The 17,987-nt window shown below is 48.8% G+C and overlaps 1 protein-coding gene across 1 annotated transcript in view; it reads left to right on the top strand.

The window, feature by feature from the left end:
- FAT2 (FAT atypical cadherin 2) overlaps nucleotides 1-16,610 on the top strand; it is a 60,860-nt gene extending 44,250 nt beyond the window's left edge. The window contains exons 18-23 of the mRNA XM_065936078.1: nucleotides 1,756-2,566; nucleotides 4,078-4,223; nucleotides 10,296-10,737; nucleotides 13,110-13,263; nucleotides 14,310-14,767; nucleotides 16,078-16,610. Coding sequence (XP_065792150.1) covers nucleotides 1,756-2,566; nucleotides 4,078-4,223; nucleotides 10,296-10,737; nucleotides 13,110-13,263; nucleotides 14,310-14,767; nucleotides 16,078-16,610 — 2,544 coding nt within the window. The remainder of the gene's footprint in view (nucleotides 1-1,755; nucleotides 2,567-4,077; nucleotides 4,224-10,295; nucleotides 10,738-13,109; nucleotides 13,264-14,309; nucleotides 14,768-16,077) is intronic.
- The last annotated feature ends 1,377 nt before the right edge of the window (nucleotides 16,611-17,987 follow it).

Here is a 17,987-nt window from a genome sequence, read left to right as displayed (position 1 = left end):
AGAATCAGGACCACTCCCAGGTTCATGACTCCAGTGAAGTCTGGTTGGTAGGGCCATTTATGAGACTGGAGAGACTTGGATGGAGAGAGAACAGGTTTATGGGGTAAAATGAGGGCTCTGTTTAGGTGTTCAGGTGTCCCTGATATATCTAAGTGAAGGTGTCCAATAAGTAGCTGGAAATGGGAGTCTTCAGCTCAGAGAACAGATGTGGGCTAATGTAGAGAGTCTTCAAACCCAAAAGCATAGGTCAAGAGATCAGCTTCCTCTGATCTCTAGCCTGGCTCAGATTATCACTTAGTAACTCAGTCGCTTTCTCGCATTTGTCCTGTATTTCCACTTTGGTTCACTGGGGGGCACTATAGGCCAGCAGATTCTGCTCTGGCTTTACCTGCTGTACAGCCTTGAGCATGTTAACTGACCTCATTGAGACTTAGTTACATCTTTTGTAAAGTAGGACACTTCAGGATACCTGCCTCATCAGACAGGTCAACTACGATCACACATTTAAAGCATGTAAAAGTGACTGGCACACAGTTTGTACTCAGTTAACGTCAGTTACATGTTATAATGCAGTGCTTAGTCACTCAGTTATGCCTGATTCTTTGTGAACTGTAGCCCCTCAGGCTCCTCTGTCCATGTGATTCTCCAGGCAAGAATTTTGGAGTGGGTTACCATGCCCTCCTCCAGGGGATCTTCCCAACCCAGGGATTGAACTCAGATCTCCTGCACTGCAGGAGGATTCTTTACCATTTGAGCCACCAGGAAAGCCCATATATTATAATACTTAGCAGTAATATTAATTATTACCATTGCTATTGATATCTCATCAGTTACCCATAATTCCCAGAAGCAGGTGTTTTATTACACCTTTCTTGCCCACTCAAAGCAAATCCACATGAACAAGATATTACTGTGGGGAAAACCGTGAAGACCCTTGCTGACAGCTGAGAAAGTGGTAATGCTACTGAGGAGAGGAAGGAAAGCTTCGCCCTTGTCTGCCTAAGTCTGGGCAGAAAGTTGTAGAGATGCTTGGTGAAACATGCAAGGGAAAGGCATTTCTAATTTATTCTAATAATCACCTTGCTTAAAACCTTTGGTGGCTTTTCATGTCTCTGACTTAAATCCAACCTCGTGTTCCTCAGCCCATCAGTAACCACCTGGCTTGCCTCTCTTCTCACCTCTGGCCCTCAGCCCTGGCCACTCTGGTCCCTTTCTGCTTTTTCAGCATTCTTTACCACCTGAGGGCCTGATAGTTGCTGTTCCCTGTCTGTCACCTCTCCTCCTCACCTCTCTTTTCTCCTGATCACGGCGGAGGGCCTGGACTATAAAGGCACTCAGTACATATTTGTTGACTGAACTGAAGAAGACATGCCCATCCCCAGCCTGATCCCAGTCACATAGTAAAGAAGAGTAAGAGAACCTGTTGGGCTGACAGTGGCCACAAAGGATGTGCTCTGAAATCACTAGGAGACATGTGATGACCCTCCTAAGGCAAGAGATAGAATGAGAGAAGTTCAAGAGGAAGGAAGCGTGTGGCTGGCGAGGCTTAGGAGGGACTCAGAGAGGTGTCAGATAAGAAGGTGGTAGAGTTAAGTTTTACCGCCTGGTGTGGGCTGTAAATCCCTCCACAAAGCCCTTGGTTCTTCTGGAGTGATGATTTTCCTTTTCAAATGCAACAGCGCGCTGAGCCCACCCTGGAGCAGCAGGGAGGCCCCGAGAGCCACAGTCCTAATTCGTAGCCTGCTTCACCCACAGGTGTCAGACAGCGGCACCCCGCCCCTCTCATCTTCCACGTTGGTCAAGGTCCACGTCAGGGAGCAGAGCCACTACCCACCCTCTGCCCTCCCCCTGGAGATCTTCATCACCATTGGGGAGGAGGAGTTCCAGGGCGGCATGGTGGGCAAAATCCACGCCACAGACCGAGACCCGCAGGACACATTGACCTACAGCCTGGCAGGAGAGGAGAGCGTGGGCCGGCGCTTCTCAGTGGGGGCGGCCGACGGCAAGATCATTGCCTCCCACGCGCTGCCTCGGGGCCGATACACATTCAACGTCACAGTCAGCGATGGAACTTTCTCCACCATGGCTGGTGTCCACGTCCACGTGTGGCACATGGGGCCAGAGGCTCTCCAGCAGACCATGTGGATGGGCTTCCACCAGCTCACCCCGGAGGAGCTGGTGAGTGACCACTGGAGGAACCTGCAGAGATTCCTCAGCAACTGGCTGGACATCAAACGAGCCAACATCCACCTGGCCAGCCTTCAGCCAGCAGAGACCACGGCTGGTGTGGATGTGCTCCTGGTCTTCGAGGGGCACTCGGGGGCCTTCTCCAAGCTCCAGGAGCTGGCATCCACCATTGCTCGCTCAGCCAAGGAGATGGAGCACTCGGTGGGAATTCAGATGAGGTCAGCCATGCCTGTGGTGCCCTGCCAGGGGGCAAGCTGCCAGGGACAAATCTGCCAAGAGACTGTGCGCCTGGACCCCAGGGTTGGGCCCACGTACAGCACAGCCCGGCTCAGCATCCTGACCCCGAGGCACCGCCTGGAGAAGAACTGCTCCTGTAAAGGTGAGAGATGGGCCTTCCCCAGGACACCCAGCGCTGCTGGGCCTGGCCAGCCCAACTCCAGGGCTGCAGATCCCAAGACAGGGTTCTCAGTTTAGTTAGAGGGACGTTTTCACAGGATTAAGGGCCATGGACCACCACGAGACAGGTATGGCCTCACAAAATCTCATCATGGAATAGCGCCCTAGTTCTGGTCACTTTTTTTAATTTTGAAAATAATGGTAAGAATACAAGAGACAGTTCAGATCACAGCTAAAAGCATAGACTCTAGCATCAAGTTGGGTTCCAATCCTAGCTATGCCACTTGTGAGCCACGTGACCCAAGGAAAATTAATTAACTTCTCTGTGTCTTTGTGCTATTGTAGGGATTAAGCAAGAATTAAATATTAAGTGCTTGCTTAGAAAAGTGCCTGACATATAGAAGGTGGTCAATTAACCTGAGTCAGTAACACTACTACTGTTACTACAGTCTGATGGGTTTAACCTTAGCATTCAGAGTAGGCAGCTCAGGTTCAAATCTGAGCTTCTATCATTTACTACCCTTGAGTGGATTATTAAAACTCTCTTTCTCCTCCTTTTGACCTGTGTTCCCTCTCTTCAACAGTTCTCCCCCACCTCCTCCCAACCCCCCTCACCCCAAACCAATCCTCTTCCCTAGGAATCTGGAGCACTGACAACTGATAATCTTATTCACACTGAGGTTTTAAGGATTTAATAAGTGAACTCACTTCTGGGGAGGGTGGATTTAAAAAACAAAATCTGGGGAGGGTATTGCTTAATATAACAGCATTTCTCAAAGGGGTTTCCACAGAATGCTATATCCAAGGGCTAAGGGTAGGTGGTCCACATTAAAGGGTCCCATGGTCAAATAAGCTTGAAAAATTCAAATTTAGGTGAAGTTTCAGACCCCTCACCATGCAACAGTGCATTAGCAATTGCTATTGGGGATGGGGCATGCAGGACCTTATGGAAGTTTTAGCCACATTATTTATCACTATTTTATTTCTTCTTGACTTAGCAGCCTATCATGTGGGACGTGCTTATTCAAATGATTACACTCCTAATGATGAAGGAGATATCTTGAGGCAAAAAGCCCTTGTGGTGTTCCTGAAATCACATATATATGCAAGATCCTCTCCAGCCTGGCTTTCTTCTTCCCCAAGTGATGTCAGAAACAACATGGAAACTACGGAGGATTTTGATATCAACCAACACACTTGGTTGATAATATTTCTGGCTCGATTCTTGTTTCCTTCATGGTTTGAGCTCATAGTTTCTGACCCAGGCTGGGACCCAAGGCAAGGGTCCCTGGGGCCAAAGAAAGGTGTGCAGGGTGATGGCCCCTGTCTAACAGAGTGACCCTGGACAAGCTACCCCACACCCTCGTTTCTTCACCTGTAAAATGTGAGCAATGACTTTGCTTGCCACCCAAGGGTTGAGTGAGACAAAGTCGGTTCCAGTGCTCCGTGGTGACCACTTGGATTTGGAGGTGACACCTTCGGTTGCTTTCACAGGTACTGCCGTGAGGTTCAGCGGTCAGAGCTTTGGGCGGTACCATCTCCCGGAGGCTCAGAACGGGCACATCCACTTCCGCCTGAAGACTCTCCAGTCACAGGCAATTCTCCTGTTCAGCAATAAGGCAGTGCGTTTCTCCCTGAAGGTAAGGCATCGCCACCCCAAGAAATTTCCTGGGGGCGAGCCAGGCTGGGGAGGTGGGGCGGCGTGGGCGTGGCCAAGAAGGCAAACTTCCGCAAAGACATCCTTGCGTGGTTTACTGTGATCCTGGGTGCAACTCTCGAAGGTCAGAACATGAGACTTTCTAGTTACAATGGCCAAAACCACCCCACTTGGGGACGCATCATGTCCTAGTACAACAGAGGTTGGGCTGTTCCGAGGGATGACAGAGAGCCTCTGAAGATAGAAAGAGAGATGCATGAGGCCACCTAGACCTGGCTGCCTTTATCACTAGGCACTAGGCACTAGTGCCTTTATCACTTTGGCCGAGTAAGAAACCAATGTTCCCCAAGATGGGTTGGACCAAGGGGGCGCTCAAGATGCCAAACTCAGCATTAAGGTACATGAAATCATATGGAGGAAAATGAATTTCCTTTCTCAGGGTCTTTCAGTTTTTCTGATTATATCTTGTAGAAAGTCTCAGAGTACCTGCCTGATTTTAACACCTCCATCACACATGTCCATCTCCCAAAGAGAAAGGAGACTTTGGCAGCTGGTTTGTGCTAAGTTGCTTCGGTTATGTCTGACTCTTTGCAACCCTATAGACTGGAGCCCAGCAGCCTCTGCTGTCCATGGGACTCTCCAGGCAGGAATACTGGAGTGGGTTGCCATGTCCTCTTCCAGGGAATCTTCCCTGCCCAGGGATTGAACCCACGTTTTATGTCGCATGCATTGGCAGGCGGGATCTTTACCTCTAGCACCACCTGGGAAGCCCCATTTAGAATTTTTTAAATATTTATTTATTTTTACTGCACTGGGTCATCATTGATGGGCACAGGCTTCCTCTAGCTGTAGCAAGTGGAGGCTACTATTTGGTTGTGGTGCTTGGGCTTCTCATTGTGGTGGCTTCTTACGTTGCAGAACGTGGGCTCTAAGAACAGGGGCTCAGTAGTTGTGTTGCTCTGCGGTGTGTGGGATCTTCCCACACCAGGGATCTGTGTCCCTTGCGTTGCAAGGTGGATTCTTCACCACTAGACCACCAGGGAAGCCCTAGTTAGAACTGAATTCATTTAGCAAATATTTATCAAGCATTACTATGCAACAGGCACTCTTCCAGGTGCTTAGGTCTTATCAGTGAAAAAGATTTTAAAAAACCCTCTTAGACTTTTCATCCTATGGTGAGAGACTGACAGTAAACCTAATAAATCAGAAAATTACAGAATTTGTCTAAATATGATAAGTGTTTGGGGTTAAAAAAAAAAAAACGTTAAGGGGGATCAGGAATGTTGGAAGTTACAATTTTAAATAAGGTGGTTAGGGAAGGTTTCATTGAGGGTCTGGTTATGTAGCCCTCTGGAGGAACAGCATTCTAGATAGAGGGAACAGTCATTGGTAGGAGATTGCTTAGCATGTTTAAAAACAGCTCAGATGTCAATATGGCTTGAGTGAAGTGAGTCGGAGAACACTATTAGCATGAGTTGAGGTCTGATACGTAATAAGATGAGATGAGATCATATCTATAAAAAGTTCTCAGGCTATTTAAGGACACTGGGTTTTATTCTAAGTAATGGAGTGGATGTTAAAGGTTTTGAGCAAAGAATTAACATGGTTTGACATATGTGAAAAGGGCCCTCATGGCTACTGTGCTGAGAATAGACTTTAGAGGAACAAGGATGGAAGTGGAAAGACCCAGCCCAAAGGAAGTAATTCTGGTAAGAGATGATGGCAGTTTAGATTAGGGGAATGACAGTGGAACTGGGGAAAAAAAGAGTTCAGATGCTAGAGGTATTTTGAAGGCAAAGACAACAGGACTCCTGATGAGCTGAATGAGGGCTAGGAGAGAAAGCAAGGAGTAAGATGTTGACCTGGAGTAACCAGAAGGAATGGAGTTGCTGCCAACAGACCTAGCCAAGGATATGGATAGAGTAGACTGGGGAAGCGGGGGTGACCAGGAGTTCCATTTTGGACACATGAGCTTGAGATAACTATTAGACCTACTAGTGGAGCTAGACAAACAAAATCTAGTTAGAAAGTTCTGGGCTGGAGGTGAGGATCCGAGATTCTTCAACATATATGTAGTATTCACAACCATGAGACTGGGGAGATCACTAAGGAGTGCAGGTTAAAAAGAGGGTACATCAAGGATTTATCCTTGAGATACTCCAACACTGAGAAGTCAAGAGAAGAGGAGAATCCAATAAAGGAGAATGAAAAGATGCAACCAGTGATGCTGAAAGAAAATGAACAGAGTATTGTATCTGGGAAGCCAAATGAAGGTCTTGTATTAAGAAGGAAGCAGTGGGGCTTCCCTGGTGGCTTGGTGGTAAAGAATCCATGCAGGAGACATGGATTCAATCCCTGGTCTGGGGAGATCCTACATGCCTCAGAGCAACGAAGCCCATGCACCACAACTGTTGAACAAGTGTAGACCCTGGGAGCCTCAACTACTGAACCCATGTGTCACAACTACTGAAGCCCGAATGCCCTAAAGCCCAGTGCTACGCAACAAGAAAAGTCACTGCAATGAGACGCCCATGCACCGCAACTAGAGAGTAGCCCTCACTCTCTGTAACTAGAGAACAACTGCGTACAGCAACAAAGACTCGGCACAGCCATAAATAAATAAATAAATAAGTAAAATTATATATAAAAAGAGAAGGAAGCATTAAGTGATCAGCTCAGTGATGTTCTGCTAAGAGGTCAAGTAAGATACGAAGTGATATCAATCATTGGATTTGGCAACAAAGAGGATGCTGCATAATCTGACATCAGTGGTTTCTCTGTCATGGTGTCACAGTGGGTAGGAGCAGAATTTTATTACAAAGGGAAAGCAAATAAAGAAAGTGCAATCTGACAGGAGATTTGGGTTCAATAAAACTTTTTTTTTAAGATTAGAGCAATAGGGACTTATGTGGTGGTCCAGTGGCGAAGACTCTATGCTCCCAAAACAAGGGACCCAGGTTTGATCACTGATCAGGGAACTAGATCCCACATGCCAGAGCTAAGATGTTCTTATGCCTCAACTAAAGATCCCACATGCTGCAACAAAGATCAAAGACCCTGCATGTCACAACTAAGACCTAGCAAATAAATAAATACATAAATATATATATTTTTTTTAAAGATTAGAGCAATAACAGCATGTCTATATGATGACTGAAATGACCCAGTGAAGAATGAACAAAGATACAGGAAGGAGAAAGGATAGTCAGTGGTCTCTTGTCCAATATATACGAGGTTAAGAAGGGTGGGGTGGGATCTAGTGCATGAATAGAGAGATTGGCTTTGGACAACATGGACAGATGTGATGGTGACTGTGCCTATAAGTTCCCATCTGGTTGCTGAGAGCAAGGATGGGGAGAGAGGCATTAAGTGTCTAAGGAGAGAGAAGTGAAAATAGTCATTTGGGAGAGTGAGGGGACTAAACAAGAGAGTGAAAGTGAAAGTGTTAGTCACTTAGTCTTGAGTCTTGTCCGACTCTTTGCAACAACATGGACTGTAGCCCATCTGGCTCCTCTGTCCATGGAATTCTCCAGGCAAGAATACTGGAGTGGGTGGCCATTCTCTTCTCCGGGAGATCTTCCCAACCCAGGGATCGAACCTGGGTCTCCTGCATTGTAGGCAGATTCTTTATTGTCTGAGCCAATAGGGAAGCCCAGCCAAGACAGTACAATCGTACAGTTGTTGGGTAGTACAAAGGACACATTTGAGACTCATGGCCATGAAATTAAAGGGAGACAGATAAACAAAGGCTGTGTGTTACTCCCTAGCCATGTTCAGCTCCATGGTACCTATACAAAGTAGAGGGAAAGTTGAGTTTTACCTGATGTGTGTATTTGCCCAGTGAGAGCTACCAAGTTAAAAAGGGAAAAGAATTTATCTATGGACTTTGAGCTTGATAAGGTGAGGAATGAGGACAAGACAGATGGGAGAGACAGTGAAGAAATGGAGGGATCAATGGAGTCGTGGTCTTTGGTAAGTGAAAGCAGTGATTTAATAACAATGTTTTGTGTAAGATGTACTTATTTTTAAAAAAATTTTTAATTGAACAATAATTGCTTTACAGAATTTTGTGGTTTTGTCATACATCAACAAGAATCACCCATAGGTACACCCATGTCCCCTCCCTCCCATCTCCTTCCCCATCCCAGACTTCAGCCTGTCACAGAGCCCCTGTTTGAGTTCCCTGAGTCACACAGCCAATTCTCATTGGCTAGCTATTTTACATATGGTATGGTAACTTTCTATGCTACTCTCTCCATACATAAGATGTACTTATTTTTGACATTCTCTTTTCTCAATGGCAAGCTATATTGGTTTTCTCTTTGCTGTAATAATACTAAGCATTCTTTTTAATAAAGGTATATGTAGCACTCAACCAGGGCAAAAATTGGCAAGATTGTGTACAAATGGCCCGTCTCTAGAAAACACTGGGTTAGATCTTCACATTTCACCCAGAGGAAGCCCTACTTAATCCAGCTCTACTTAATAGTTTCACTTTGTTGTTGCTCGGTTGCTAAATTGTGTCCAACTCTCGGTGACCCCATGGACTGCAGCACACCACCATTCCCTGTCATTCACTCTCTCCCAGAGTTTGCTCATGTCCATTGAGTCAGTGATGCCATCCAGCCATCTCATCCTCTGTCATCCCCTTCTCCTCCTGCCTTCAATCTTTCCCAGCATCAGGGTCTTTTCCAGTGAGTTGGCTCTTCGCATCATGTGGCCAAAGAATTGGAGCTTCAGCTTCAGCATCAGTCCTTCCAGTGAATATTCAGGGTTGATTTCCTTTAGGACTGACTGGTTTGATCTCCTTGCTGACCAAGGGACCCTCAGGAGTCTTCTCTAGTACCACAGTCCGAAAGCATCAATCCTTCAGTGCTCAGCATTCTTTATGGTCCAGCTCTCACATCCATACATGACTACTGGAAAAGCTACAGCTTTGACTATATGCACCTTTGTCAGCTTGTGGATCCCCTGAAATCATCTTTGAGATCCACTTCAAGAACTGCTGAACTGTTGAATAAGGCGTGGAGGTGAGGGGGAGGTTTTTTGTTTCCCTGAAGCCTTAGGAGAGTAGAACACTAGAGAGGCCTGTGAAGAAGAATCCAAAAGACAGGGTCCAAACCCGATCTGAAAGAGACACGTGCACCCCAATGTTCATCGCAGCACTGTTTATAATAGCCAGGACATGGAAGCAACCTAGATACCCATCAGCAGATGAATGGATAAGGAAGCTGTGGTACATATACACCATGGAATATTACTCAGCCGTTAAAAAGAATTCATTTGAATCAGTTCTAATGAGATGGATGAAACTGGAGCCCATTATACAGAGTGAAGTAAGCCAGAAAGATAAAGAACATTACAGCATACTAACACATATATATGGGATTTAGAAAGATGGTAATGATAACCCAATATGCAAAACAGAAAAAGAGACACAGAAGTACAGAACAGACTTTTGAACTCTGTGGGAGAAGGTGAGGGTGGGATGTTTCAAAAGAACAGCATGTATATTATCTATGGTGAAACAGATCACTAGCCCGGGTGGGATGCATGAGATGAGTGCTCGGGCCTGGTGCACTGGGAGGACCCAGAGGAGTCGGGTGGAGGGTGGGGTGGGAGGGGTGATCGGGATGGGGACTACGTATAACTCTATGGCTGATTCGTGTTAATGTATGACAAAACCCACTGAAATGTTGTGAAGTAATTGGCCTCCAACTAATAAAATAAAATTTAAAAAAAAAAAAAAAAAAAAGACAGGGTCCAGCGAGATGTCTCTGGGTCTCAGTTTCCTCATCTGTGAAATGGAGATGTCACCTCTGCCCAGGACATTCCATGGAGAACAGCAAAGGCCAAATGAGACCATAAATGGAAGCACACTTTGAGGGTTTTTATGCTCTACAAATACAATGTCTAAAAAAATACAGCCTTGAAAAATCACTACCCCTTCTACCTGTAAAAATACACTAACATTCTTTGCATTAGCAGCTTCTGAGCAAGGGTTTTTCTAAGCACTTCCTGGTTTTGCTGATGGTCATCTGGGTTTTCTTTACAGCTGGTCAACGGAGTGCTCCAGCTGGAATACCACTGCCCCGGTGGCTTCTATGGAAATCTCTCCTCCCGGTCGCACGTGAATGACCACGAGTGGCACTCTGTTCTGGTGGAGGAGATGGACACTTCCGTCCGCCTGTTGGTTGACAGTGCAAGCAGCACCTCCCTCGGGCTCCCAGAGAACTGCCGGGGTCTGAAGCCTGAAAGGGACCTCTTTCTGGGTGGCCTCGTCCACTCGCATTCTTCCCCAAATGTCTCCCAGGGCTTTGAAGGCTGCCTGGATGCTGTTGTGATCAATGGAGAGGCACTGGAGCTGCTAGTCCATGGCAAGAAGGTGGCTGGCTTGCTGGAGAGGCGGGCCCTCACGGAGTGCTGCTTCCCCAGTGACCAGTGTGGCCAGAACCCATGTCTCAACGGTGGGAAGTGCTCACAGACCGGCGGGGCAGGTAAGGCTGTGGCTGACCCTGAGGCTTATCCCAGGAGACCCTGCAGAGGACCCTCACACACTGAACTAGCAATTGTGGATCACTGTAGAGTTGACTTAGCATATTTCTCCACACCGCCCCATGAGGGAGAGAAGGGGAGGGAAGAGAGCCACTAAAGCTCTGTTTTACTACTCAGGACACCACTGTGCTGTGGAAGGGATACCTAGAAAGGTAAGGGAACTCAGCCAAGGTCACGGGGCTGAAGTTAGAGACAGGTTCAGGGTGCAGATCTCAGTGGAAATAATTCCTCCCTTCCCTTTACTGTCTGGTGAGTTGGGATTGGCTAGGTTTACACCAGGAGAGGCCAAGAGTCTTCTTTCTCCTTCAACAAGAACTATCTTTCTACTTGTTTTTCTGGATGGGGGAAGGGCGAGAATGGGGACCTCCATGTAGAAGGCTGAGGTCAACACAACTGTGTCATCATTGGTCCATGCTGTTTCTCTTTCTTACTGCCCTTGATACCCCACTGCCTTTTCCCTTCCCCAAACTCATAGGCAAACATTTAAAGCTGGTTTTTGTTTTTGCTTTGTTGTTTTGCACAGCAAAACAACAGCATATGGGATCTTAGTTTCCTGACCAGGGATCAAACCCTCACCCCTCAGTGGAAGCATGGAATCTTAACCACTGGACTGCCAGGGAGGTCCCTAAAGTTTTTAAAAGAGTCCTTTCAACATGGATGAACTATATTTCACTTGCTTGAATGTTTATATTCTTCCATCCACACTGCCACAAGTAATTCTTTTTCCTAATTTATTTTTTTAATTGGAGGATAATTGCTTTACAACATTGTATTGGTTTCTGCCATACATCAACATGAATCAGCTATAGGCATATATGTCTCCTCCCTCTTGAACCTCCCTCCTACTGCTTTTAATTTTGGCTCAATTTGCCAAGGTGTGCATGTGCTTACCTTTCCCCTCTCCACTTTCCTAGCAATGGACATCCCACTTCCATCAACAGTGCTGCACTGAACATCCTTCCATGTCATCTTACGAACCTACATGAGAACTTTTACACACACACACACACGAAATTCACAAACCCAGAGTATACCAATACTTTGACTAAGTCAGGTCAGGTTGCTGTCCAGCATGGCTGCAGCAGTCTGTACTTCCACCAGCAAGTGCATGGGGTTCCTAAGCACCTATATCCCTGTCAACACTTGGCCCTCTCCCATTTTCTAATGTTTGCCTGGCTGATAATACTGTCATTTCTACCTGAGATATCCAAGGAGTCCATCACTTGTGTGTCCCTACTGCCATCAGTCTGACCCCAGCCCTCATCACCTCTCATCTTCTCTTCTGCACCAGCCACCTCTCTGCTCTCCTGCTTCTGTCCCTCCATTAGCATCTTCCAGCAGGACACCAGAGCCATCCTTACACAGTGCAGATCTGAGCACATCGCTTTCCTGCTTGGAACCTAACAGTGGCTTCCCCTTGCTATTCAGATGGAGTCCCAATATCTTACTCCTGCCTGTGGCTCCTATGCACTGGACGCTTCACCTGCCAGCCCTCCTGCTCCCACTCTCCCCTCTGCTCCCTAGGCTCACGCCCGCCCTGACCCCTGGTAATATGTCATGCCCTGTCCTCTGAGTCTCTGTACACATTCTCCTTTGCTTAAAGCATCTTCCTCTTTGCCTTTCTATCTTTTTGCCTGGCTAATTTTTACTCATCCTTCAGGTCTGAACTAAAATACCACCTCCTCCAGGAAACTTGCCCTGGTCCCTAGTTTAGGCTAGTTCCCTCCCCTAACACTTTCTTTCAATAAAATGAATTTTTATAATAATTACTAATATACTGATATGATCTATAACAGTCTCAGCTTGATCCCTCAAGTTGCCATTTGCTTGCGGTGTGACTTTGAGCCAGTGTCATACATTCCCATGCTCTGTTTCCTGGCCAGCCGTCAACTTCCACCTGTCCCCAGGTGCAAGGACAATAATAGTAACTAATGATGAGGACCATAACAGCAACCAATCTCAGAGCCAACAGGTGGATCAGATGAGCTAATACATGAAGATGCTTTGAACATGACTACACTGAATAGCATTGTCTAGGATGACAATGATGAACCCATTAGCACCTGTGAGGTGACTAACAGATGTTCCCTGTAGGCTGTAAGTTGTTTGAGGGCAGGGATCAAGTCTTCTTGCTCAGCTGAGCACCACTGCCCAACACTGTGCAGGTGGCAGAGAGAAGCACTCGTTAGCTAAGTGTGGACACTGGGATCTGCAAACACTCGGGGTCCCCCTCCATCCTGGAGGACCAGTCCACCCACAGTCACCTGACCACTAAACAAGTGCATCCTCTCACCTCCCTGCCCTTTCCTCCCAGGATATGTCTGCACATGCCGCCCACAGTTCTCCGGGAGGCACTGCGAACAAAGAAAGGAGAACTGCACCTCAACTCCCTGCCTGGAAGGTGGAACTTGCATCTCCTCCCCCGAGGGAGCCCCCTGTATCTGCCCTCACCCCTACACAGGAGACAGGTAAGCACAGGAGAAGCCCCCGGCTGTGGGCTCCTCTACCTGAGGTTTGCAGCACCTCTGCCCTCTGAGCCCTAGAGAGGCCAGTGGGCAGCCAGGGGCTGAGTAATCCAGCGACCTGGCCTCTTGGCCTCTCCCAGGGGTCAGGCCTTCTTCCTCCCACCACCTGCATCAAGAACATCCTGGGAGGGGAGGTGCTCACTATAAAGACAGACCGCCCAGGCCCTCTGCTGAACCTGGTGGACTGGACTTACCAGGCTGGGGCCCAGGAATCTACTTCCTACCAGCTCCTCAGGCACTTCTGGTCTATGCTGAAGTCTGAAAATGCTCAAGTTCTTATTCTCTTGCTCTGGTCCCTGACTTCTCAGAAAGTGGCCTGGGGGCAATGATTCCCCTTGGGACAGGCTCCACTTTGGACTCAGACCCCACCACTAGCTACCTGTGCCTCATATAAGGCTGCCCTGCAGTTGCCAGGGAAGGAGAATCATCCCCTAGAATCCTAGACACAAAGAGGCTTCTGGCAATTCACTGGCTTTATGGTTTCCCAACTTGGAAAACTTTAAAAATCATGAGGGAGACTTATGAAAAGTACAGATTCCTGGAGCAATTAAATTGGAATCTCCAAGGAAGGAGGCCTGGGATTCTATTTATAACACGCTCCCAAGGGACCCCCCACCCCTGCTGTCAGTGTGTATGTAAGAGATCCAATGATGTGGTCCACCCACCCATTTTACAGGTGGGGAAACTGAGGCCCGGAGAAGGACAGGGCTTCTCCAAGATTCCCCCATATGTTTATCTTAAAGTCCTTTCTCTCAGCACCTGGTCAGGGAACTAAGATCCCATATGCCACAGGGCAACTAAGCTCGCAGCCTGCAACTAAGCCCAAGTGCTTCAGAGCCCACCTGCTACAACTAGGGAAGCTGTGAACCACAAAGAAAGATCCTGCATGCTGCCACTAAGACTCAATAAAGCCAAATAAATAATAAATAAAGAGGGGACATGGAAAGGCCTATATAGTGACCGGGTCCTCTATTTCTCTGTACCTATAGGTGTGAAATGGAGGCCAGGGGCTGCTCAGAAGGACACTGCCTCATCACCCCTGAGATCACAAGAGGGGACTGGGGACAGCAGGAGATTCTGATCATCATAGTGGCCCTGCTGGTCATTGTCGTCATCTCCACGGTGCTTCTCTTCTACTGCCGCCGTTGCAAGTCGCACAAGCCTGTGGCCATGGAGGACCCAGATCTCCTGGCTAGGAGTGTGGGTGTTGACACCCAAGCCACGCCTGCCATTGAGCTCAACCCCCTGAGCACCAGCTCCTGCAATAACCTGAACCAAATGGAGCCCGGCAAGACCTCGGCTCCAAATGAACTCGTCACCTTTGGACCCAGCTCTAAGCAACGGCCCATGGTCTGCAGCGTTCCTCCCAGACTCCCGCCAGCTGCAGTTTCTTCCCACCCTGACAACGAGGCCATCATTAAGAGGAGATGGTCAGGAGAGGAGATGGGTCAGTATAGCCACAGGCTATTAGCCTCTGGGATTGATGGAACAGGGTAGTAGACGGAAACACTCCATTATCTGAGACATGATGGTTTTCAGCCACCATCCAGTCCACGAAGGGATGTGGTCAAGGTCAGGGTGCACTAGTGGGCTGGACCAGACTTCAGGCCTCTGGACTCAAGAGTCTATGCCTCGTTCCCTGAACTGTGATGCACTCTAAATTCCAAGTCACTCCACAGGATTAGCTCTTTCTAATATTAGTTTTCTAAGACGTCCATGGCAGAAACCCACAGACCCTGGATGGGGGTGGGGAGGATCCGTGGGGTTAAAAGGGAGCTTCTGTATATATTTACTTGGGTTTCCCTGATAGTTCAGCTGGTAAAGAATCCACCTGCAATGCAGGAGACCTGGGTTTGATCCCTGGGTTGGGAAGATTGCCTGGAGAAGGGAAAGGCTACCCACAGACCAGTATTCTGATCTGGAGAATTCCATAGACTGTATAGTTCATGGGGTTGCAAAGAGTCGGACATGACTGAGTGACTTTAACTCACTTACATATATATTTACACTTTTCTGGAAAGGGAGAGAGAGAGGCAGTTGTCCAGTTGGCAGGCCACCCAGTCTAGAGGTAGAGCAGCCTTGGGCCAGACCTGGCTCACCCCGAGGAGGGATCTTCACCCTCCTTTCACCTTCAGCTCAAAAGGGGATGAATTTGTAAAGTACTTTATGTTTCCAGGCTACTAATAGTTCAACAGTTATTGGCATTAACTGTCTGCCGATAGGGTAACTGGGACCCATATAGACACAGTGACTTGTTGTAATTTTCCCAACTCTTCAGGACCAGGGATAGAGGTAGGACCAAGGATGCCTGACCACCAAGCTTCCAAGCCACATCTCATGTAATCACCCCCTGTGATAGACACCATCACGTCTCCTAGTCCAAAAGACATGTTTGTTTCCCTCAACTAAGGAGACAAAACTTACCAGTAGGATTTTGATGGAGTTGCTGTCTCCAGGAATGGGAGTTGGCTGCATGGAGCCATTCAGATTCTTCCCTTATTCACTCACCCTTGAAGCAGTGGCACAGATTTGCAAAATGGGCTGGCTTTGAGTTAAACCTCTGGCTTTCAACTTGGCCCCACTGAATTCTAGACATTAATTTAAGCCGCCAGAGACAACACACACAGATGGGCCACATACCCACTGACTCCTTGGCTCCCCTCTGCCACATGCTAAGTCCTGTACATTAGCTCTAAGGCCAGCTAGAACCTTCACCAGGGAAACTCAGGGCTCACCCTATCATGTGTTCCCTTTCAGTGTACCCAGGCGGAGCCACGGTCTGGCCCCCAACTTACTCCAGGAAGGAACGCTGGGAATACCCCCACTCCGAAGTCACCCCTGGCCCTCTGCCACCATCGCCTCACTGCCACCAGAACCCAGCCGTGATGCCGGACCCCAGTGGCCTCTACGGGGGCTTCCCCTTCCCACTGGAGCTGGAAAACAAGCGAGCACCCCTCCCACCCCGTTACAGCAACCAGAACCTGGAAGATCTGATCCCCCCACAACCCCCCAGTCCCCGGGAGCACCTGCCGGCTCCCTGTCTCAATGAGTATACGGCCATCAGCTACTATCACTCGCAGTTCCGGCAGGGAGGGGGAGGGCCCTGCCTGGCAGAAGGGGGCTACAAAGGGGTGAGCATGCGCCTCAGCCGAGCCGGGCCCTCTTATGCCGACTGCGAGGTTGGGGGTGGGCACCCCATGGGCCGGGGCCAGCCCCAGGCCCCCCCCAACTATGAGGGCTCTGACATGGTGGAGAGTGATTATGGGAGCTGTGAGGAGGTCATGTTCTAGCTGTCCTCAGAGGGAGGCAGGCGGGAGGCTGAGGACGCGACACCTCCCCCCGTCTGGTGGGGAGTGAATTGAGCATGGCTGGGAAAGAGGGAGGGAAGCCCCCGTACCCAGTACACGCTGCCAAATCTTGAAATGTGCTCTTGCAGGCCCCCAGCTGATCCCTGAGGATGGAGGGAAGCTGAGGGTAGGGCTCCAGACACAGCACCAGGGCCCCAGCAGAAAGGGGGTGTCCAGAGCCATTACCCTGGAAACCCAGGAAAATCTGGCTCCTGGGATAGGCAAGAGGCAGTGGGTCCCCCTGAAGGTTCCCAGGGATCCAGAGCCTGAACTAGTGGGCCGGCCCTGACGGGCACACTCTTAGACCTGCCCACAGCTGCGCTCTGCAGGCCACGGCGGGCCCGTGCCTCACAGGCAAACACCACACCTGCTGTAGAGACAAGGTCCAAGGTCACACACCCTGCGGGGCAGCAGGGCTCTCCAGGGGGCTGAGAGATGGGCAGCTACCACATGTCACCTGTGCACCCTGCCTGCCAGGTGTCGGGGGTAAGATGATGAACCTCGGTGACGAGGCTTCTCCACCGGCATCGCTTGGCCTCAGCCTCCTGATGGTCCACTCCTCTAACTCCAAGCACCTTGTCCCTCCTTTTCTAAGCCATGTGACTTTCTACCAGCCAGGGCCGGCCAGGATCTGTGCAGCCCTGAACCGTCTTTGTTAAAGAATTCAGACCTCATGAAACTCTGGGCTCTTCAGCCCAAGTTTCGCAAGCACTTTGGGCCAAAGGCAAGAAGGGCACGATTCTTCATGTTTGAAATAATTCTTAGGCACTTTTCAACCTTGCTGTCTGGATGAGCTGCCCCATAGGGACTTTTCTTCCCTAGACACAAGGAAGTCAACTCCTGCGCAGGGAAGGGAGGCAGCAGGGAGGCAGACACCAGGAGGGTCCTCTCCTGCCCCCTCTGTCTCAGAGGCCTGCCAGTCCAAGTATTACCTGCAGTGACTCAACCCTATGCATGGAGGGTCAGTGTGGGCGCATGTCTGCACACATGGGCGCCCATGTATAGTACGTGTGCACACGTGCAGAATGTATGTAGCCAGGAGTGGGAGGGACCAGAGGCTTCTGGTGGTCTGGCCACTCCTTCCCCTGCCACTCTGGTCCACTGCTTTTTCATGTGTGTTGTTTAGGGACACAAAAGTAAAAAGGAAGAGAGATGGTGACTCTTACCCACGAGGCTGCTGCTTACAGCTAGAGGGAGCTGTGTGGGTGAGAGCGTGTCTGTGTGTGTGTGGTTTGCGGCTGAGCGGGCGACTGTGAGCGTGAATGATGGGGTGCCTGGTTTCATTGCTCATCTGCTGTTGTTGTTTTTTTTTAACAATAA

This window comes from Muntiacus reevesi, chromosome 1, assembly GCF_963930625.1.
Source record: "Muntiacus reevesi chromosome 1, mMunRee1.1, whole genome shotgun sequence".
NCBI classification, from domain to species: Eukaryota; Metazoa; Chordata; class Mammalia; order Artiodactyla; family Cervidae; genus Muntiacus; species Muntiacus reevesi.
The sequence above is the reverse complement of the archived record's forward strand: the minus strand, read 5'-3'. Positions and strand labels throughout refer to the sequence as shown.